General features: G+C 34.8%; 1 protein-coding gene across 2 annotated transcripts in view; it reads left to right on the top strand.

Moving 5' to 3' along the window:
• The window catches only part of CNTNAP5 (contactin associated protein family member 5), a 945,272-nt gene that overhangs the window by 874,039 nt on the left and 51,944 nt on the right, over positions 1 to 19,289 (top strand). For both annotated transcript variants that reach the window (XM_074214960.1, XM_074214961.1), the window contains exons 20-21: positions 831 to 961; positions 5,941 to 6,028. In XM_074214960.1, the coding sequence (XP_074071061.1) occupies positions 831 to 961; positions 5,941 to 6,028 (219 nt within the window). The remainder of the gene's footprint in view (positions 1 to 830; positions 962 to 5,940; positions 6,029 to 19,289) is intronic.

The following is a 19,289-nucleotide window of genomic DNA, read 5'->3' as shown; positions in this document are numbered from 1 at the left end:
ACCTTCCACAATCAAATGCCACATTATATGTTACACTGAATGTAACAAGAATATACATTCAAATCATTATTTTGGGATGCCCACAGGGAAATAGATCTCTATAATTATTAGAGTTCTCATGGTGTTTGAAGGGGTGATGCCACAGTCAGATGCCATCTACAGCTCATTTTTTTCCCAGTTCACTGTTAGATGTCAAGGCTATTCTAATTTTTCACATGAGTCATTCATCCTTAACCATTTTCCTCACTATTAGCAATCAATGGGGAAAGCAACTTAGATGGGAAAAAATATTTAGAGATTTCAAACCTTTTGAACTGATCTTATAACCACAAAAACAATAGGCAGATACATTACATCTGCTTATATCTTCCTGTATCTTACTTAAATGATTTTCTGCACAAGCTATGGGTTTTCATATTTACATATCTGAAATCAAGGAAAAGAGATAAAGTGAGAAATATTCAAATAATTAAATTTCTTCAATAGAAAATAGATATATAATAGATAATAATTATTTTTGTTTCCAAAGACTTTATATATTATTTATATATTATTATATTATTATATATCATATATATATATTATATTATTATATATATTTATGTATTATTTCTGATGACATATAAATACATTACATTCAGTTTGAACCCCTACTAACATAATGTGGTTCAAGCATATTGAGTGCATTTTTTTTAATGAAGTGATAAATAGATTTTCAAAATGAACCCCTGGAGGTCAGTAATGGTGGCTTAAAAGACAATGTAATGTATGGATTATAGTTTGTTTCTTATGGACCAAAATTCTAAATGGAAATGTGTTCTGCTTTTAAGGAAATTTACAGGTTCGGTATCAGCTGAGTAAGGAGAGAGTTCATGTGTATACTGTTGATACAGAAAACTTTGCCAACAGAAAAATACACCACGTGAAGATTAACAGAGATGGAAAAGAACTCACAATTCAGGTACTACATCTACCTTTCACATAGCTGCAAATGCACAGCCATTTACCAAATGTGGATAGTAAGATAATTGGAGGCATTGGAGTGTAGGAGAGTTAGCAAATATGGTACTGAAATTTCTTTTCCTCTCTCCCCCCACACCCCCAATCTTACATATTCTCTGTTCTTGTTTTAATAAAGACCTAGGGAAAAGGTCACACTTTCATTGAACAAAAATATGAAAGGATGAATGAATTAAAGAGCATGACAAAGTCAGCAGAAAAAAAAAGAAATGAATGAGAACAATAGAGTCAGAGAGAAAGGGATCTTTTTTCTTTCTTTTCTCTATTTCTATACAACGTTGTCCCTGATAATAAAATTGCCTTTCAATTTACAAACCACTTTCCTAGACATCACCTTATTTGATACTTACAGCAACTATAAAAGACAAGCAGATAATATTATACTTATAATACTTTATAGATAAGCAAGTGAGGACTCACTGAGTTAAGTGACTTGCTTGAGGTCACACATTAAGATGGCAAAAACTAATTAGAGTCTAACAATTATGATAGCAAGTTTAGTATTCTTTTCAACATATAAAGCACTGGCAAATCACCAAGCAATTTTATTTTGAGAATTAGATTCTACATTCTCAAATTTTTATTGGGATCCTATTTATGTATAGGATACAATGGGGAACTTACAAAATAGAATAAAAGAATTTTAAATTTAAAGAGAGCTTAGATATTGTTTAGTCCAGTTTTTTCAACTTCATGACGGAAAATTCAATTCAAAGATGTGATTTTTCCCATGGATATAAAACAAGTTAGTGAAGGTTGGTGAAGCTAGTGTAACTAGTGAAGTTAGTGAAGCTAGTGAAGTTAGTGAAGCTAAGTTTAGGACTCAGGTCTCTCAACATTTAAGCCAATATATTTTTACTACTTCAAATAGGACCAAATTCTGTAGCAATTCCCATTCTCCATTTGAATCATTCTTTTTTACTTTTTACCCTAATACAACTTTATAAAAATAACTAACAATATGTGACTTACATCAGTTCCAACTGATCTGAGCTATACTACATATTAGAGATCTGATCAAAATGCTCAGGAATAAACAGCCAAAATGCAGAATGGCATAAGGTACAAGAAGCAAGAATGATATACAAGGTTAGACTTTAAATGATCATAATATAATCAGTCTAGAGTCAGAAGCTATGTCAAAGGCCCTCTGAGATCAAAGGATCATAAAAGAATCATAGATCTAGAGTTGGAAGGGACCCAAACAGTCATGCTGGCCAATTCCTCATTTTGCAGGTGAGAACACCGAGACCAGAGGAACTAAATGACTTTTCCAATATCACAGAGATATAAGTGGTAGTAGAGCAGTCTCATCAATCATTAAATATGCACTATTGATAGCAATTTTTTATTATAATAAAATGGAGTTTTGATAGGATAAAGGAATGGTGACACTACCTGAGCAAGGAGACTTCACCTCAATCTCCAGGGCTACATATATTGTCTTTATTGCGCACCAAAAATTTAGTCTATGTAACCCCTTCTTCCCATATAAATTGCATATGTATATGTTGTATGTGTGTGTATATGTGGCAAGTACATATGTTAATGTTTGAATATTAACTCAGGGAAGAGAAATTATTTTTTAATCCATAAAATGAAAAACTTAAACTTAAGGTTGTCATTCTCATATAGTGGAAAGGATCTTGGATTTATGATCAGACTTTGGTTTTTGATCCTGAATTTCTATTCTCTATTATCTTCAAGAGTGTTGACTAGACTACAGTAAATTGGTCTTTAAGGTTCCTTCTAAAATTAAGTCTGTGATTTTTGGGAATCTATGAAAAGATGATCTCTGGAGTCATCGGATTTGGAATTGGAAAACATCTAATGAATCGAGTTCAACTCTCCTATTTTACAAATAAGGATACTGAGGTCCAGAGCTCTGACACAATTTATAGAAGTCTCCTTTTACTGTAAATAACAAAGCTAAAATTCAAATTCATCATTTATGACTTTTTTTTTGGCCTATAGTTTATATTTCTTAACACACTACTGGTATCTTTTAATCAACTTTGAATTCATTAGTAAGTCCAAGATAGCATGCAAATACTGAAATTCAATTGAATAGACATTTAATTGTCAACTATGTGCAATAGACAAATGTGTCTCCTGGGAGTTTATTTAAGCTCAAAACTTGATGGTTTTTTAAGAGGGGGAGAAAACTGATGGATGGAAACTATTACTGAAGGAGGGAATTAAGAAAAGTTGGGATTTGACAAATCCCTAGAATTTAAGCAGTTTTATGACAAAGAAGAACATGCATTCTGAGAAAGATATTAGCAAAGATCCTAAAGTTAAAAAAACATAAAGGTTTATTTAGGGAGTAGTGAATAGTCCATTCTAGCTGTGCTAGAGGGTCTGGATAAGTAAAAAATATGTGTCAAAGCAAGAAAAGTAATTTGGAAAGTGATTATGGAGAACTTGGCATGCCAGGCTAAAGGGGTTTGTATTTTATCATATCTTCAAGGGAGCCATTGAAGGCTTTTAGACAGAGGCCTAGCATAATGAAAACAGGAAAAATAATACTCTCTACTCCATCTGTACTCATCCACATGTCAGAAGTGACATTTTCAATCAATCAATCCATAGACAAGGATTTATTGAATACTGCTGTGAGCCCAGACCTATGCTTGATGTTCTGGTGAATAATAATAGTTCTCATATATACATATTTATGGTAGACTTTGTGTTTTACAGAATTTTTTTCCCCCAACCCTGAGAGATAGATAGTATAAATAGTAGTCTCCCCATTTTTCAGGTGAAGATATTGAGACTCAGGGAAGCTGACTTGCCATAGTCACTAAACTATTGAGTGGTCAAGCTTTTAGCTACAAATCTTATATTTTCAGCCCAACCACAAACCACTTTTGGACTCTACCTTCAAAGAGATTGTAGTAGAAATATAGTTGAGGGAACAAGTAAAAGGTGGAAAAAATGAAGTGAAGGGTAATAATTAGCAATGTGATAATTAAATGATATAGTAGCTCTAAGACCAATGATAAAGTGATTTTGAACTTCCAGTGAGATTTATTGGTTAAACAACTGGAAATAAACAATGAATTGTAGAGGGATACATACTACTCTATAAATCAGAAGATGTAAGATGCAGGTTTTATTCTGCCATTTAGATAGTTATGTGACCCACACAAGTTGCTTCATGGATGTAAGTCATTTCTATTTCATTTGTTTAATGAGAAATTGGGAATAATAATCTCTCTTGATTTAGAATCTAGAAGAAATATTATTTAACAGAATTGAGCATAGAAAAGTAAGAAAGATTTAACTAAGATAAGGAGATTTAACTAAGATAAGAAAAACAGGGTAGTTGGTTCAGAAATGATTAACAGGCATATGGGATGTATGGATATGGGAATGATTTTTCTGAAGGGACAAAAACTTTGCTAACTAGTGTAGAGGGTTCTGAAAGGTCTCATCTGAAAAAAAGACAGAATTTCCATAGCTTTTGCATGTACCTAAAGCCAACAACAATTAGTAGAAAGAGCATCATACTTGGAAATGTTATGTCTGTGCTTCCTTACTAGTTGTGTGATCTTGAGTAAGTTACTTAATTTTTCCATGTTTTCATTTTTTTCATCTTTAACATGGGCACCATAATACACATATTGTCTTTTAGTGTTTTTATGAACCTGACATGAGCTAATGTATTTGAAAAATTGTTAACAGCATTTGAAATAAGCTATTATTAATTAGCAGTCCTTGAGTCCTATGTAAGGGTGTACCACATCCAGCTCTAATTAGTGTGTAAGAGTCATTTATTAAATTTTCAGAATGAGAATTGATGCCTTGAAAATCCACAAAGTTTATAAATCTAGGCTTGATTTATTGTACTTTTGATTGTTTAGACATAAGAAAGTAATGGAGAAAATTTAAATAATGCAGATTCAACTTAACAGTGTGTCCTCTGTGTATGTGTGTGCTTGTATTTATGCATATTAGAGTCAGTTGTTTAACAAGCCAACACATCTCTGGCCCTATCACTACTACATTCCAACTGAACCTGTTTCCTACTGCATCAGTAAACTCTCTAAATCTAAGATGCATAACAGTTACTGACTGGCCTAAGATGATGTTTTCTCCCTGAAAATTCCTTCTATTAATGAAATCAGAAGTCTTAGAGTCCTAGATCTAGAAGTATAGGGAAACCTAGAGATCATGCAATCTTATTTCCACAAATTTATAGTTAAGGAAATGCGTGTCAGAGAGGTTGTCATGAACTCACAGTCACTCAAGTAATAGATCTCAGAAACTGGTTTTGAATCTAGATCCTCTGTTCTCATTGTGCCAGGTCAAACAACAGCAACAACAAATAACAACAAGAATGAAAAGAACAACAACAAACAATGACTATTTACTTTATACTTTAAAAAACAAAAACAAAATCCTTTTGACTCTGAAACTTTTTTAGCACTGTGCTAGCAGGAGTCTGTGTGGCAAAAAGGGACCAATGGTTTGTCTACCACTGAGTGACTCACAGTCACTGCATTAATTACAGAGATAGGTGATCTGTGAGGGCAGAGAGTGAGGGAATGAGAAATGAGAGGTAAAGGAAAATCCTGTTCTGTCCCCTCTTTAATGCTAATCCTGCAGAGCTTTCCCAGGAAGACTTCATTTTTTTTTTGTTTGTGAGAGAGTAGTGTAGTGAGAGTCTCCATGGGGGGATAAATACCTGTCAAATGTTTTACAGAACCTACCAGGGAAAAAGGCTGCCTAAAAGCACTCAGATTTATAAAAAAGCAAAGAAAAAGAGCATTTCATCTACACTCAGGCAAAATTAGCCACAACTTTCTACTAAATCTCTCAAACAGGGAATCCTAGAGGGAGTCTTTTCTTAGACATTTTCATCATGTAATCATCTGTCCCTTCACTAATTAAGTTTTTCTTACTTTACTCTTACAGGTGGACCAACATCCTAAATACAAATATAACTTCTCCTCAGAAGTTGACTTCCGGGCTATAAAGTCCCTCACATTGGGCAAGGTCACAGGTAGGTACTGTCTTGCTGTCAAATTCTAAACAGCTCAGTTGTAGAACCTTTATATTACTTTGCTAGTTATTTGGTTTGATTGCTGAATTTTTTTCTATAAAAGTTAGACTATTAAAATACAATATTCTTTTCAGCCCATATTTGATTATGTGGTTGCCTACATAGATGAAAATCCTTAAGAAACTTCTGTTTTCTCAAAATTAGGTCCCTTTTAGGACACTAGAAATGCTTACATCATTCCCTCCTTTAGGTTAAGCCATTTATGTAAAAATGAAGATGCTCTTTGGGAAGAGCAGGTATTTTCATATTTCTCCAGACTGCTTAGAAAGAATGTCTGCTTTTTATCTTCTTGGACTCTTAAGATAAATAGGTTGAAAATGGTGCTATTAACTGTGGGGGTCCCTAAAGCTAAATAGGGAAAAATATATTTTTTCCTTCCACAATAAAAATCTGAGTCAACTACAGAAAAGTGAACTTAACCTTAGAAAGTAGTTTCATAATAGCCTAGTTATAGATTTAGATTCTACTGGTATATGTTATCAATAGGCAGCTAGGTAACATGAATAGTTGTTGACAGTAATATTTCTTTACCTCTTAAAAGGAAAAATATTTTAAAACATGCAATTATTTTACAAAGTGTTTGCTTTTAAAGGCTCTCTGATTATAGGTCTCCTAAAGACTTGTAATCAGAAGACCTGAGTATGAATTCTCTCTCAGACACTTACTAGTTTTGAAATCTTGGAAAACTTACCTTCATTTGACCTCAGTTTTGTCATCTGGAGAGGAAAGGAGAGGAGAGGAGAGGAGAGAGAGAGAGAGAGAGAGAGAGAGAGAGAGAGAGAGAGAGAGAGAGAAATTGATTAGGTTAACTCTGTTTTTTCTTGATGGTGTGATCTCTTAAGGTGCTATTGACCATAATGAGTGTAGCTTAATTTATGATATTGGCAAAAGATCAGAACTCAAAGGAGATAGGAGTTAAAGAAATGTAAACTTTGAGTACAGTGGAGTTGAAAGTGGAGGGCGAAGGAGAGAAAGGGTAAAAAAATCATTTAGAACATGGGACATACCTAGGTAGAATCCTGCTGTGAGGAATTTTGAACAAAAAAGGAGAAAAAATGGAAATAATGAGGATGTGGAGAAGGGGACAGCAGGAAGGAGGAGTGAAATATTTTAAAAAATGAAATAATATCCAAGTGCTTTTAATGGAGAAAATTTATAACAATTTCTAAACCAGGAAACCTTTTCTCAGGAGGAAAATGAGCATGAGAGATAAAAAAAAAAAAACAACCCAGGATTCAAAATGTTACTAACATAGAGGAGAGCCTTTAAAATAATTGCATATTTTAAAAACTTTTACATTTTAAGAGGTAAAGAAGTATTACCATCAGCAACTATCAATTTTCTGAATCAAAAATGAAAATACACTTGAGTGGGGACAATATTTACTTTATTTGTTTACCTTGCAAATATTTATTAATCCCAAACCCATTGTCCAGTTGAGTGGGCCAAAGATCACACTTGCAATAAATGTCATTTTTTATATTTAGTTGGCCATTGGCCCAGACAGTAGCATGTATTCATTGGGCTAGAAAATTCACAAATATTATTGTCAGGGTTGGCTTTCAGAGTTTCACAAAATCTAATCAGTCTAGTAGCTGCAATCTAACTTGTGTACATTTGCGTAAGTTTGACCTTTTAAGATGAAGTATAGGGGTTCCATAGGTTTCCTTTTCTTAATTTTTGTACAGTATCATTAGTGCATTTGCTTTGGTTTTATCGCCATTTTTATTTCACCACAACTTCAAAATAGATGCTTTTCTTATAACCCCCCAAATTAAAAAAATCCATTTTACAAAACAAAACATTTCAGTGAAAATAACTGACAGTGAATGCAGTATGCTATAATTCAGTCTATTAGTTTTTTGTCCTCTGATCAAATCCTCATTTTCTTTTATATCATGGCCATCAGTAAAGCTTATTATACTGGCTTTCTATTAAAATAACTTCCTGTTGTTTTAGATCAGATGTGATTTGACTACTTAAAAATCAAATAACACTAGAGCTTGCAAAATAAAAAGGGTTTTATGACCTTTAGAGCTGTCATTTTATTGACTAGTAGTAGTTTTTATGATATGGCTTCTGCTCAAAATTTTCTTAAACCTCAGTTTTCATAATGGTCCCAGAATATATATCACATTCTTATGAATTTCTTCAGTGGTGGAAAATTGTCATCTTATAAAGGCAGAATTTTTTAAAAATAATAGCCAAAAGTCATGATGAGGAGTATGATGCAGCTGAGAGATCCTCTCTCATCTCTGTACCCCTCTTATGTCTCTCTCATATACACATATATACATGCTATACTATACATCCATACCGCCCCCCACACACGCAGACACACACAATAAAAAAATGAAGTGTGACAAAATCAAGGTTGTAGAATTGTCTTTTGCCTCAGAGACAATAGAGTCTATCCCATGTCTGAATATCTGTGAAGAGGGGAACAATCACCTTTCACAGCATCCCATGTTACTTTAGAGACAGAACTTTTTGTTTTTGGACAGTTTTTTTCTCTTTATTTCTTCTATTTGCTTTTTATTTCAAAACATGGCTAATGTGGAAATGTGTTTTGCATGACTTCATTTTTTTAAACATTTAAACATTTTATTTGTTTTCCAATTATATACAATAGTAATATTCATCCATCATTTTTGCAAGGCTCTGAATTCTTCAATTTTTACCCCCCCCCACAGAAGGATGCCTGATAGTCTCTACATTATTTCTATGCCATACATTGATGTAAACTGAATGTGTTATAAGAGTCAATATAAACCCCCTACCCCCCCCCCCCCCTGAAGATGAGAAACCTCAAGAATAGAGAGAGAGAAAAAAATTGTACTTCAGTTTGTGTTCAGATTTCAATAGCTCTGTCTCTGGGGTGAGTTGCTTTCTTTATCATAAGTCCACCAGAGAAGTTGCTTCAATATTTTTCCCACAGTTGCTATTACTAACTGTACCTCCACTCTATTTCTCCCCACTCTCATTTATTCTATTCTCTCTCTCTCTCCTTTCATCCTGGCCCTCTCCAAAAGTGTTGAATCTGAGTACCCTCTTCTCCAATCTTCCTTCTCTTCTATCACCTACTTCCCCTTTCCCTTCCCCCCCTTCTCCCTTATCCCATCCCTTTCTTCTTATTTTTCTCTAGGGTAAGATAGATTTCCTCACCCTATTAATTGTGTATGTTATTTTCTCTCTGAGCCATTTCTGATGAGAATGAAGGCTCACTCATCCCCCCTTGCCTTCCCCCCTCAACTCCATTGAAAAAAGCTTTTTCTTGACTCTTATGTGAAATTTCTTAGCTTCTTCATCTCCTTTCCCTTCCTCCCAGTACTTTCCTTTATCACCCATTGATTTCATCTTTTTACTATATTATATCATTATATTCCACTCCTTCCTGTGTCCTGTCTATATATGTTCCTTCTAACTGCTCTTATAAATGAGAAAGTTCATATGAGTTATCAATATCTTCTTCCCACACAGGAATACAAACAGTTCAATATCATCAAGTTCCTCATAGTTAGTCCCTCTCTTCCACTCCCTCTATGGTTCACCAGAGTCCTGTACTTGGAGATAAAACTTTCTGTTCAGCTCTGGTTGTTTAATAGGAAAGTTTGAACGTCCCTTGTTTCAGTGAAAGTACATCTTTTCCCCGGAAGAGTATGTTCAGTTTTGCTGGGCAGTTGATTCTCTATTATAAACCAAGATCATTTGCCTTCCAGAATATCATATTTCAATCCCTACAAGCCCTTAATGTAGATGCTGCCAGACCTTGTGTAATCCTGACTATGAAGCTTTGGTAGTTGAATTGTTTGTTTCTGGCAGCTTTTAGAGTTTTCTCTTTGATTTGGGAGTTTTGGAATTTGGGTATAATATTCCTGGAAGTTTTTCTTTTGGGATCTCTTTCAGGTGGTGACCGGTGAATTCTCTCGATTTCTATTTTACCTTCAGCTTCTAGGATCTCAGGGCAATTTTGCTGTATTATTTCAGCTAGGTAATTATTAAGTGTCTGAGGCTGGATTTGAACTCAGGTACTCCTGACTCCAGAACTGGTACTCTATCCACTATGCCACCTAGCCACCCCTGCTGTATTATTTCTTGAAAAATGAAGTCTAGGCTCTTCTCCTAGTTGTAGCTCTCAGATAGCCCAATAATTTTTAAATTATTTCTTCTGGATCTGTTTTCGAGGTTGGTTGTTTTTTCAATGAGATATTTCATATTTTCTTCTAATTTTTGACTTTTTTTGGCAGTTTTATTTCTTCCTGATTTCTTGTAAAGTCATCAGCTTCCTTTAGTTTCATTCAACATTTAAAGGAGTTTTTTTTCATCAGAGAGCTTTTTATCTCCTTTTCTAGCTAAACAACTCTGTTAATTAAGGCATGCTTCTCCTCATTTGCCTTTTGTTTTGCTTTTTCCATTAGGCCTAAACTGGTTTTTAACATATTTGGTTTTCATGATTTTTCTACATCACTGTCATTTCTCCTCCCAATTTTTCCTCCATCTCCCTTAATTGCTTTTCAAAGGCTTTTTTGAGCTCATCCATAGTCTGAGGCCATTTTCTATTTCTCTTAGAGGTTTTGGATATGGAAGCTTTGATTTTTATCATCATCTAAGTATTTGTTTTGATCTTCCATGGGACTAAAGTAATTCTCTATGGTCAGATTCTTCTTTTTCTGTTGTTTACTCATTTCCTCAGCCGCAGACTAATTTACAGCACTTCCAAGGCTTTGGGTTTTTTTTTTTGGGGGGGGGGAACAGCCCATTGGGACCTTTATTCCTCCAAGGTCTTATGCTCTCTTGCCTGTGTTTTGATGTGTAGATACCCCCATACTTCCCTCCACCCTAGAGCTATAGGGAGGGATCCAGGTATCTTAGCATGGAAACCCAAACTGCAATATCTGAGTGTAGTCAAAGAGCAGAGTCCTACCCAAAGTGAGATCAGAGAAATCTTTGCAGACTTCCCTTACCATCTCTGGGGGTGGAGGCTGCTTTCTCCAGTTTCTTGCTACAGGTTCTCTGGCCAGTGATCCTCACTCCACACTAATTCTGGTGGAGCAGAGTTCTCTCACCACTCATTCAATCTGTTGCCAGTGATCTCTGGGCTGTGTTGGGCTGCTCTGCAGCCATGGCTTTTCTTCCAACCCTTGGTCCTGGTGAAACACACCTTTTCCATGGAATTTCTAAGTTATCCTGGACTGGGAAAATATATCACTCAGTCTTTTGTAGGTTCTACTCTTCTAAATTTTGGCTCAAGTCATCCTTTGTTTTTTTGGCATTTGAGGGGAAGGAGTTCCTGGGAACTGCTGACTTCAGGCAGTCATCTTGGCTCTGCTCTCAAGATAGAGCTTTTTAAAAGAAGCAAAAACAAAGAAAAATTTGATTTTCCCCTTAATATATCCAACTTAAACTTCTACTCTGATCCTTTGAGTCATGGCTCCTAGTTCTGCCCTCTTCAGCCAAGCAGAATAAGTGGCTTATGTACCTTCCAGCTCTTTAAAGGAAAGTTCCCAAAGGGTTTTGAACAAAGAAAATTGCCTGAATTACTTGCACTATTGAAAGGTATTGATGTTAAAGGATGGAAAACATGTTTGTTAAAAATAATTTTAAAAAGCAAACATATTATATGCTAATGGATAAGATCATAAAAACATGGGCTTCTTCCCCCCCAAATGATTTCTACTCCCAGTATATAATTGTCTCATTATGAATCTGAAAGACTCTTAGTAATCATTTGTTTGTATGAGTAATGTATTCTATTTCATATTCATTAACCACATCTGACCTCCATCATCATGAAATGAGTGATGTATTTTGAAATGCCCCTAACTAGATGACTTCAATAATATTCCCCATTTCCTGAAGATGCACATCTCACAGTTTGCATTGTGGAACTAAGCAGAAATGAATACCAACTAGAATACAGTATGTTTTGTTGTTGCCTCTAATCAACACAGTGAACTATCTTTTTCCTCATTGGAAAACTCAATACATTATTCTCATATAATGTAATATGATTACATTAATAAAACAATTTCATTGGTGAAACTTTAAACGAATCACTTCTATGATGAGAACTGATGGTTTCCATATATTATTTGTGACTCAGTGAAGTCTAAGTCATTTTTGTTAGAAAGTGAATGTTCAGTCAACAGCATACCCTTATGACATATTCAGGTGACACAATGAATAAAGTATGAAGTCTGTATGTAGGAAGATTCATCTTCCTGATTTCAAATCTATTGTTTCTCATTTTTCAAATCTATTTCTTGACTCTGTACTTTTTGTCAAAGGTGGACTCTGCTGATCTGGGGTTGGGAAGACACTGGCCCAATCCAATTCATGTTTTAGTGTTATTATTTTCTTTTTATAAACTTTTTATTTATTTATTTTCATCCATATGCACATGCATATTTCCAAGTTACAAAATTTTTCTCCACCCTCCCTTCATACACTCCATCCCCTCAGCAGGGAGCAGTCAGGTTAGCATTTTAGAAACATATTTTTTTTAACATGTTTACAAATGAGTAATTTCTGATGTGTGGAATTAGGAATAAGGGAAAGAGATACATAATAGAATTTATAGAAAGTTTGGATCAGATTTGGAAGGGTTGGGCTTTTTTTCTGTGTGTTTTGTTTTGTTTTGTTTTTCTTCTTCTGGTTGGGGATAATATAGTTCATAACAAGTCAAAAACAGCTGTCCTAGCTCTCTGGACTGCTGAGAGGGGCTGCTTCCATCAAGGTTGTACATCTCATAATGTTGATATTGATGTATACATTGTGCTCTTGGTTCAATTCCTTTTGCTCAGCATCAGATCCCATAAATTATTCCATGCCTCTCTAGAGTGACCATTTATGGTTTCTTATAAAACAATATATTCATGTACCATAACTTGTTTAGCCATTCCCCATTGATGGGCATCCCTTCAATTTCCAATTCTTTGCTTCTACAGAAAGAATATTTTAGAAGATGTAGGACTTTTTTTTTAGGTTTTTGCAAGGCAATGGGGTTAAGTGGCTTGCTAGGCAATTATTAAGTGTCTGAGGCCAGACTAGAACTCAGGTACTCCTGACTCGAGAGTGGGGACACAGTGGATAGTAGTACTTTTTTTATATTTTTTATGATTTCTTCTGGATATAGTCCTAGAATTGGAATTACTGAGTCAAAGGGAATGAACAGTTTCATTGTTCTTTGGGTATTGTTCCATTTTGCTCTCTAGAAAGGTTGGATCTGTTCACAACTCTACCAGCAATGCATCAATGTCGCACTCCTCCCACAGCCTCTCCAACATTGATCATCTTCCCTTTTTCTCATCTGGGCTAATCTAACAGATGTGAGATGATACCTCATTGTTGTTTTAATTTACATTTCTCTAATCAATAATGAATTGGAACATTTTTTCATGTGATTATATAGAGCTTTAATTTCTTCCATTTGAAAACTATTTGTTCATATTCTTTGACCATGTATCAACTGGGAATCACTTGTGAGTGCTATTATTATTTTTTTTAGGTTTTTGCAAAGCAATGGAGTTATGTGGCTTGCCCAAGGCCACACAGCTAGGTAATTATTAAGTATCTGAGGTTGGATTTGAACTCAGGTACTCCTGACTCCAGGGCCAGTGCGTTATCCACTGTGCCACTTAGCTGCCCTGAGTGCTATTATTTTCAAAGCTAGTTCTGGGGATTTCTGCAAGGTGTTGTGATATTTAGGAAAAGTATGGTCACTGCTCTCCTGATCTATACTGTGATCTTTGCTATTGGGGGTAAACACTCTATGTCCCTATGAGCTGGTAATCTTTACCTTGCAAGAATGATCAAATGCCCCTGTTTCTTTGTGATTGACCACCAGTGCTCCTTTCTGCCCTAGAACTGTGTGATTCAAAACTTAATGTGGGCAATAGAATTGCCAATCACACCATCTGTTCTCAGTGCCAGTGACAGGTTCATTCTAATCTCTTACTGACCAGTTGTCTAATTACCTCATAATCGCTGAACTGAGAACTACTGTAAATGCTGCCATCATTTTTGCCACCTCAGCATGTGTGGTCCTTGGATAGAATTGCCCCTATAATGTCAGATACTTCTTTTGCTGACCTCTAATGTTTTCTCAGGCTGGAAAAATGTCTCACCCAGATGATTTGTTGGCTTTTCCACTCCGAAATTTGATTTGAGGTATTTTTAAGTGAGTGTTGAGAGAGTTCAGCTGACTACTTGGCTGTAATGCTAATATTTTGGCTCTGCCCCACTAAGAAGTTGTTCTGTGCACCCAAAAAAATATAAGCTCTTCGAGGACAGGGACTGTTTAGTAATTCTTTTTCCTTTTGCTTTGAATATCCAGACCTTAGCACAGAGCCTAGCACATAACACATGCTATATTTCCTAATTTATAAAATGAACATGTTGGAATAAATGGCCTCCAAAATACTCTCTAGCTTTAAATCTATGACTTTATGATTATAGTTGTATTGAGACTACATTGTACCCTCTATGCTTTTCCTATTTCTTCATATACATAAGGTCTCCATATATTTTTAAATTTATTTATTTATTTATTTTGAATTTTACAATTTTCCCCCAATCTCACATTCCTCCCCCCACTTAAGGCAGTTTGTTTAGTCTTTACATTCTTTCCATGGTATGCATTGATCTAAGTTGAATGTGAAGAGAAAGAAATGTTATTCTTTTTTTAAAGTTTTTGCAAGGCAAATGGGGTTAAGTGGATTGCCCAAGGCCACACAGCTAGGTAATTATTAAGTGTCTGAGCCTAGATTTGAAACCAGGTACTCCTAACTCCAGGGCTGGTGCTTTATCCACTACACCACCTAGGTGCCCCTAAGAAATCATGTTCTTAAGGAAGAAAAATAAAGTATAAGAGATAGCAAAATTATATAATAAGATAACTTTTTTTTTAATTAAAGGTAATAGTCTTTGTTCTTTGTTCAAATGCCACAATTCTTCCTCTGGAAACATGGTATTCTCTATCGCAAATAGTCCAAAATTGTACCTGATTGTTGTACTGATGGAATGAGTAAGTCCATTAAGGTTGATTATCACCCACATGTTGCTGTTAGAGTGTAGAATGTTCTTCTGGTTCTGCTCATCTCACTCAGCATCAGTTAATGCAATTCCTTCCAGGCTTCCCTGAATTTCCATCCTTCCTGTTTTCTAATAGAACAATAGTGCTCCATAAAATACATATGCCACAGTTTATTAAGCCATTCCTCAATTGATGGACATCCTTTCAATTTCCAATTCTTTGCCACCACAAACAGAGCTGCTATGAATGTTTTTTGTACAAGTGATGTTTTTACCTTTTTTCATGATTTCTTCAGGGTATAGACCCAGTAGTGGTATAGCTGGATTTGGGCATAATTCCAAATTGTTCTCTGGAAAGGTTGGATGAGTTCATGGCACCACCAACAATGTATTAGTATCCCAGATTTCCCACATCACTTCCAACATTAATCATTGTCCTTTCTGGTCATATTGGGTGGTCTGAGAGGTGTGAGGTGGTACCTTACAGATGCTTTAATTTACATTTCTCTAATAATCATTTCGATTTCCTCATCTGTAAATTGCCTCTACATATCCTTTGACCATTTGTCAATTATAAGGTCTCAATATTATCAGTACAATGGGTTCTTCCTCATCATGTCCTGGATTATTTGGCTAGTTGTCCCTTTTCCCCCAAACCCCATCACTGGTTATCTAGTGCTTAGAGAATAGACTATCACCCTCCACCCTATGTTTTCCACTTTATTTCTTATCAATCTTATCACAATCATTTTCACAAACTCTCTATATCATCAATTTGGAGTACTAGCTGCTTTCTGAGTTCCCCTTTTCATATGCCCCCTGGATGTAGGTGCATATGGTATCTTTCATGTTTCAAAAGTTCTGCCTCTTCATCTCTGCTTCTCAGAATATTGTTTTTGGGGATGGCTAGGTGGCACAGTGCATAGAGCACTGGCCCTGGAGTCAGGAGTACCTGAGTTCAAATCAGGCCTCAGACACTTAATAATGATCTAGCTGTGTGGCCTTGGGCAAGTCATTTAACCCCACTGCCTTACCAAAATTCAAAAGAATATTTTTTTCTTCAAGGTTCAAATAAGGTATTACCTCACTGAAATATTCTCTTAAATTCCCAGAATATGATTCACATTTCTTCATCAAATGTATTACTATTGTATTTATTTTGTATTTGCTGTATTCCTCTAGTGCAGTGTAAGCATCTATAGTGTCCCAGATCATTCATTTTTAAAGACAAATTTTTATATTCCTGACTTTCAAAAGGTAATATGGATGTTAAAGTCCTGGTCTCATAGCCTGAAAACATAGATTTAAATTGATCTTCAGATTCAAGTTATTTGTAGGACACAGGACAGATGACAAAATTTCTGTATTCTACAGGAAACTTGCTAAGACTAGACTTTAGGTTATAGATAAATTTCTGATCTTCTTACATAGAGAAAGAGCTCTTTAATTAATATCATAGGCATATCTTCCTTGTTTCAACTCCTCCCCACAAAAAATCTTCTACAGTGGCTTACATATATTTATAATAATGTGTTGAACTGAGGAGACTATTAAAATAAAACAGACTGAAACAAGTTGAAATGGATCACTACAAATCTATCCAAAAGACAGGGTATGTATCACTTGCTAATGATAGTTCAGGTATGTTAGCAGTAAAATGAAAGCAATAATTGATTTCTAGTCTATAAAGAATTTTGCCATGAATAATAAAGAATGATGCAAAGGACAACTAAGTGGAAGTGGATAGAGTGCTGGTCCTGGAGTCTGGAAGATTTAAGATCAAACTGAACCTAAGACACTTAGCAGCTATGTGATCCTGAGCAAGGAACTTAAACCATGTTTGATTCAGTTTCCTATTTGTAAAATGTACTAGAGAAGGATATGGCAAATCACTCTAATATCTTTGTCAAAAAAATTGCAAATGATCTCATGGAGAGTCCCACACAACTGGAAAAATTGTTGAACAATAACAACTAATATAAACATTAACAAGCAAATATAGAAAATAAATTCAAATTACATCATCTGATTCTAGTCTCTTAGTAAGAAGTTGCTGCTGCTGTTGCTGATGTCTGTACTTAGAAATTACTCATCTTTAAGTCTAATCATATTGTCCTTAGTCTCCAGAACCAGAATGACCTCTTGGGAATGATACATGTGCATTGTGTAGAACTGGAGAAATCTTGGCATTATTTTTAGAATTAATGCTAAGAAGAAGAAGCTGAAAAAACTCCCTGCTCCCAACTGTGGTGATTGAGATGATTAATTGTAATACAGCAGAAGATGAAAGGCTCCAAGATTCCACCTCCGCCACTCATGTATGATTAGCCAAATACATAAGAAAGTCTATTAACTGTAACTCACATCTTATACAAAAGCATAGTCTTTCATTTTAATCAGTGACTTTCCCTCTATTAACTCACTTTTCCTTCTGCTCATTCAGTTACATAATTTTGCTTTCTTCTTTTCAGCTAGTTATCAAATTCCTTTCCCTCTTTCTGATCCTGTTTTCAACATATCTCCTTCAGGAAGACATCATTGATTGACTATAGTGGTTCTAAACTCATCTGTGTAAAGTCTGTAATATTGTATTACTCTGCACTTTATATAGTCTACTATTTTTTGACATTGTCTTTCTATCTTATCACATTGTTTCTCAATTTAGACTATTTAACCAGGTCAATAAGTATGTATAGTCTGATTTGTGTCCTTGTAATATGCTGATTATTTGGGATCACTTAAATTACAAAAAGAAAGTAATTTAAAAAATCCCTCCCTCAAGCACCTGACAATCTAATAAGGGAGACAACATACAAACAACTATATACAAACAAGACTTGTATAGGAAAAATTAGATGCAATTTCTGAGGAAAGGAGCTGTTATTAAGGAGTATTGGAAAAGACCTCCTGGAGATTTTGTATTATAGTTCTATTTGTATCATCTTACTCTGTCAAACTTCTCACCTGTCAAACTCCATGAGGACTGAGGTTATGTCTCATCCAAGTGTTTGCATCTTTCTTTAACTTCCATAGCACAATTCTCTGCTTTTTGTGAAGTATCTAATGACTTATCAATGGATCTAGAGAGCTCTGATCCCAGTTTTCAACTCTCTATTATCTAACTGCAAGGCTGAGTATTAGTGCTTTTCATTCAGAGAATCATTAAAAAATACTATCTAAAAGACTCCATGTGTTTTCTTCATTTTTTTTCCCTATGAGAGAAAATCTCCTTAGGACTTTATTGTTTGATTTGTGAAAGGAGGGCATTGGAATAAATGATCTCTAATATCCCTTTCAATTTCCTTGTATTCTATAAATATGTGACATATGGAAGCGTATTTTATGTAAACGACATAACTCTGGTCTTGAAAATACCAACTCAGAAGTATCTCATTGGTCATAAACTTTAGTATAAAGGTATTTTAAAACCAAGGGAAATGGAAAGTCCAGTTTTAGTGACCCAAATTGATAAAATGCTGAGTTGCAAACAAACCTACTTTTCACCTAAAGAGAAGGAAATTGAATTTGAAAATAATTCCTTTTAAATATTTTCATGGAGTTTGTAATCTAGATTATGATGGCTTGCTTATTTAAAGGTATTTGACTTCTCAGTCCTTTCTAAATCCCATTCCCTCCCTCCCTCTTTCCCTTTGTTCCTTCTATCTCATGATCTTTTGTTCAACTCTTTTCTTGAAAGGAATATCTCAAATACCATACTCCCTTTGCTTTTTGAAGTTAGGGAAAGAAATGGGATAAATGTCTTTTCCTTAAGGCAGTTCATCCCTCCTGATATCAGTAAATAGAGGGTAGAGATTAGTTCTTATTGATAACAAGGAAATGACTTATTTTCAAGTATGAGAAACAATATTGTGTATTAGAAAGATCACAGAACTGGGAACAAACTCTGAAGTCTAGTCTAGATTCTCCTACAAACACAATGTGATCTTGAATAAATCACTTTATCCCTTTGGGACTTGATTTTCCCATTTGAAAAATAAAGGATCTAGATTAGTATAAACTCTATGACCTTTTTAATACTGATATTTTAAAGATGCACTGGGTTTGCATATCAATAATGTTATAAATAATTTTCATTTTGGAGCAACCGTGTTCCATCTAAAATTTAAGGCTTTAATCTTCTCACAGAATTATTTCTCCTCTTAAGAAA

Source organism: Macrotis lagotis, chromosome 1, assembly GCF_037893015.1.
Source record: "Macrotis lagotis isolate mMagLag1 chromosome 1, bilby.v1.9.chrom.fasta, whole genome shotgun sequence".
In the NCBI taxonomy this organism is placed as follows: domain Eukaryota; kingdom Metazoa; phylum Chordata; class Mammalia; order Peramelemorphia; family Peramelidae; genus Macrotis; species Macrotis lagotis.
The sequence above is the reverse complement of the archived record's forward strand: the minus strand, read 5'-3'. Positions and strand labels throughout refer to the sequence as shown.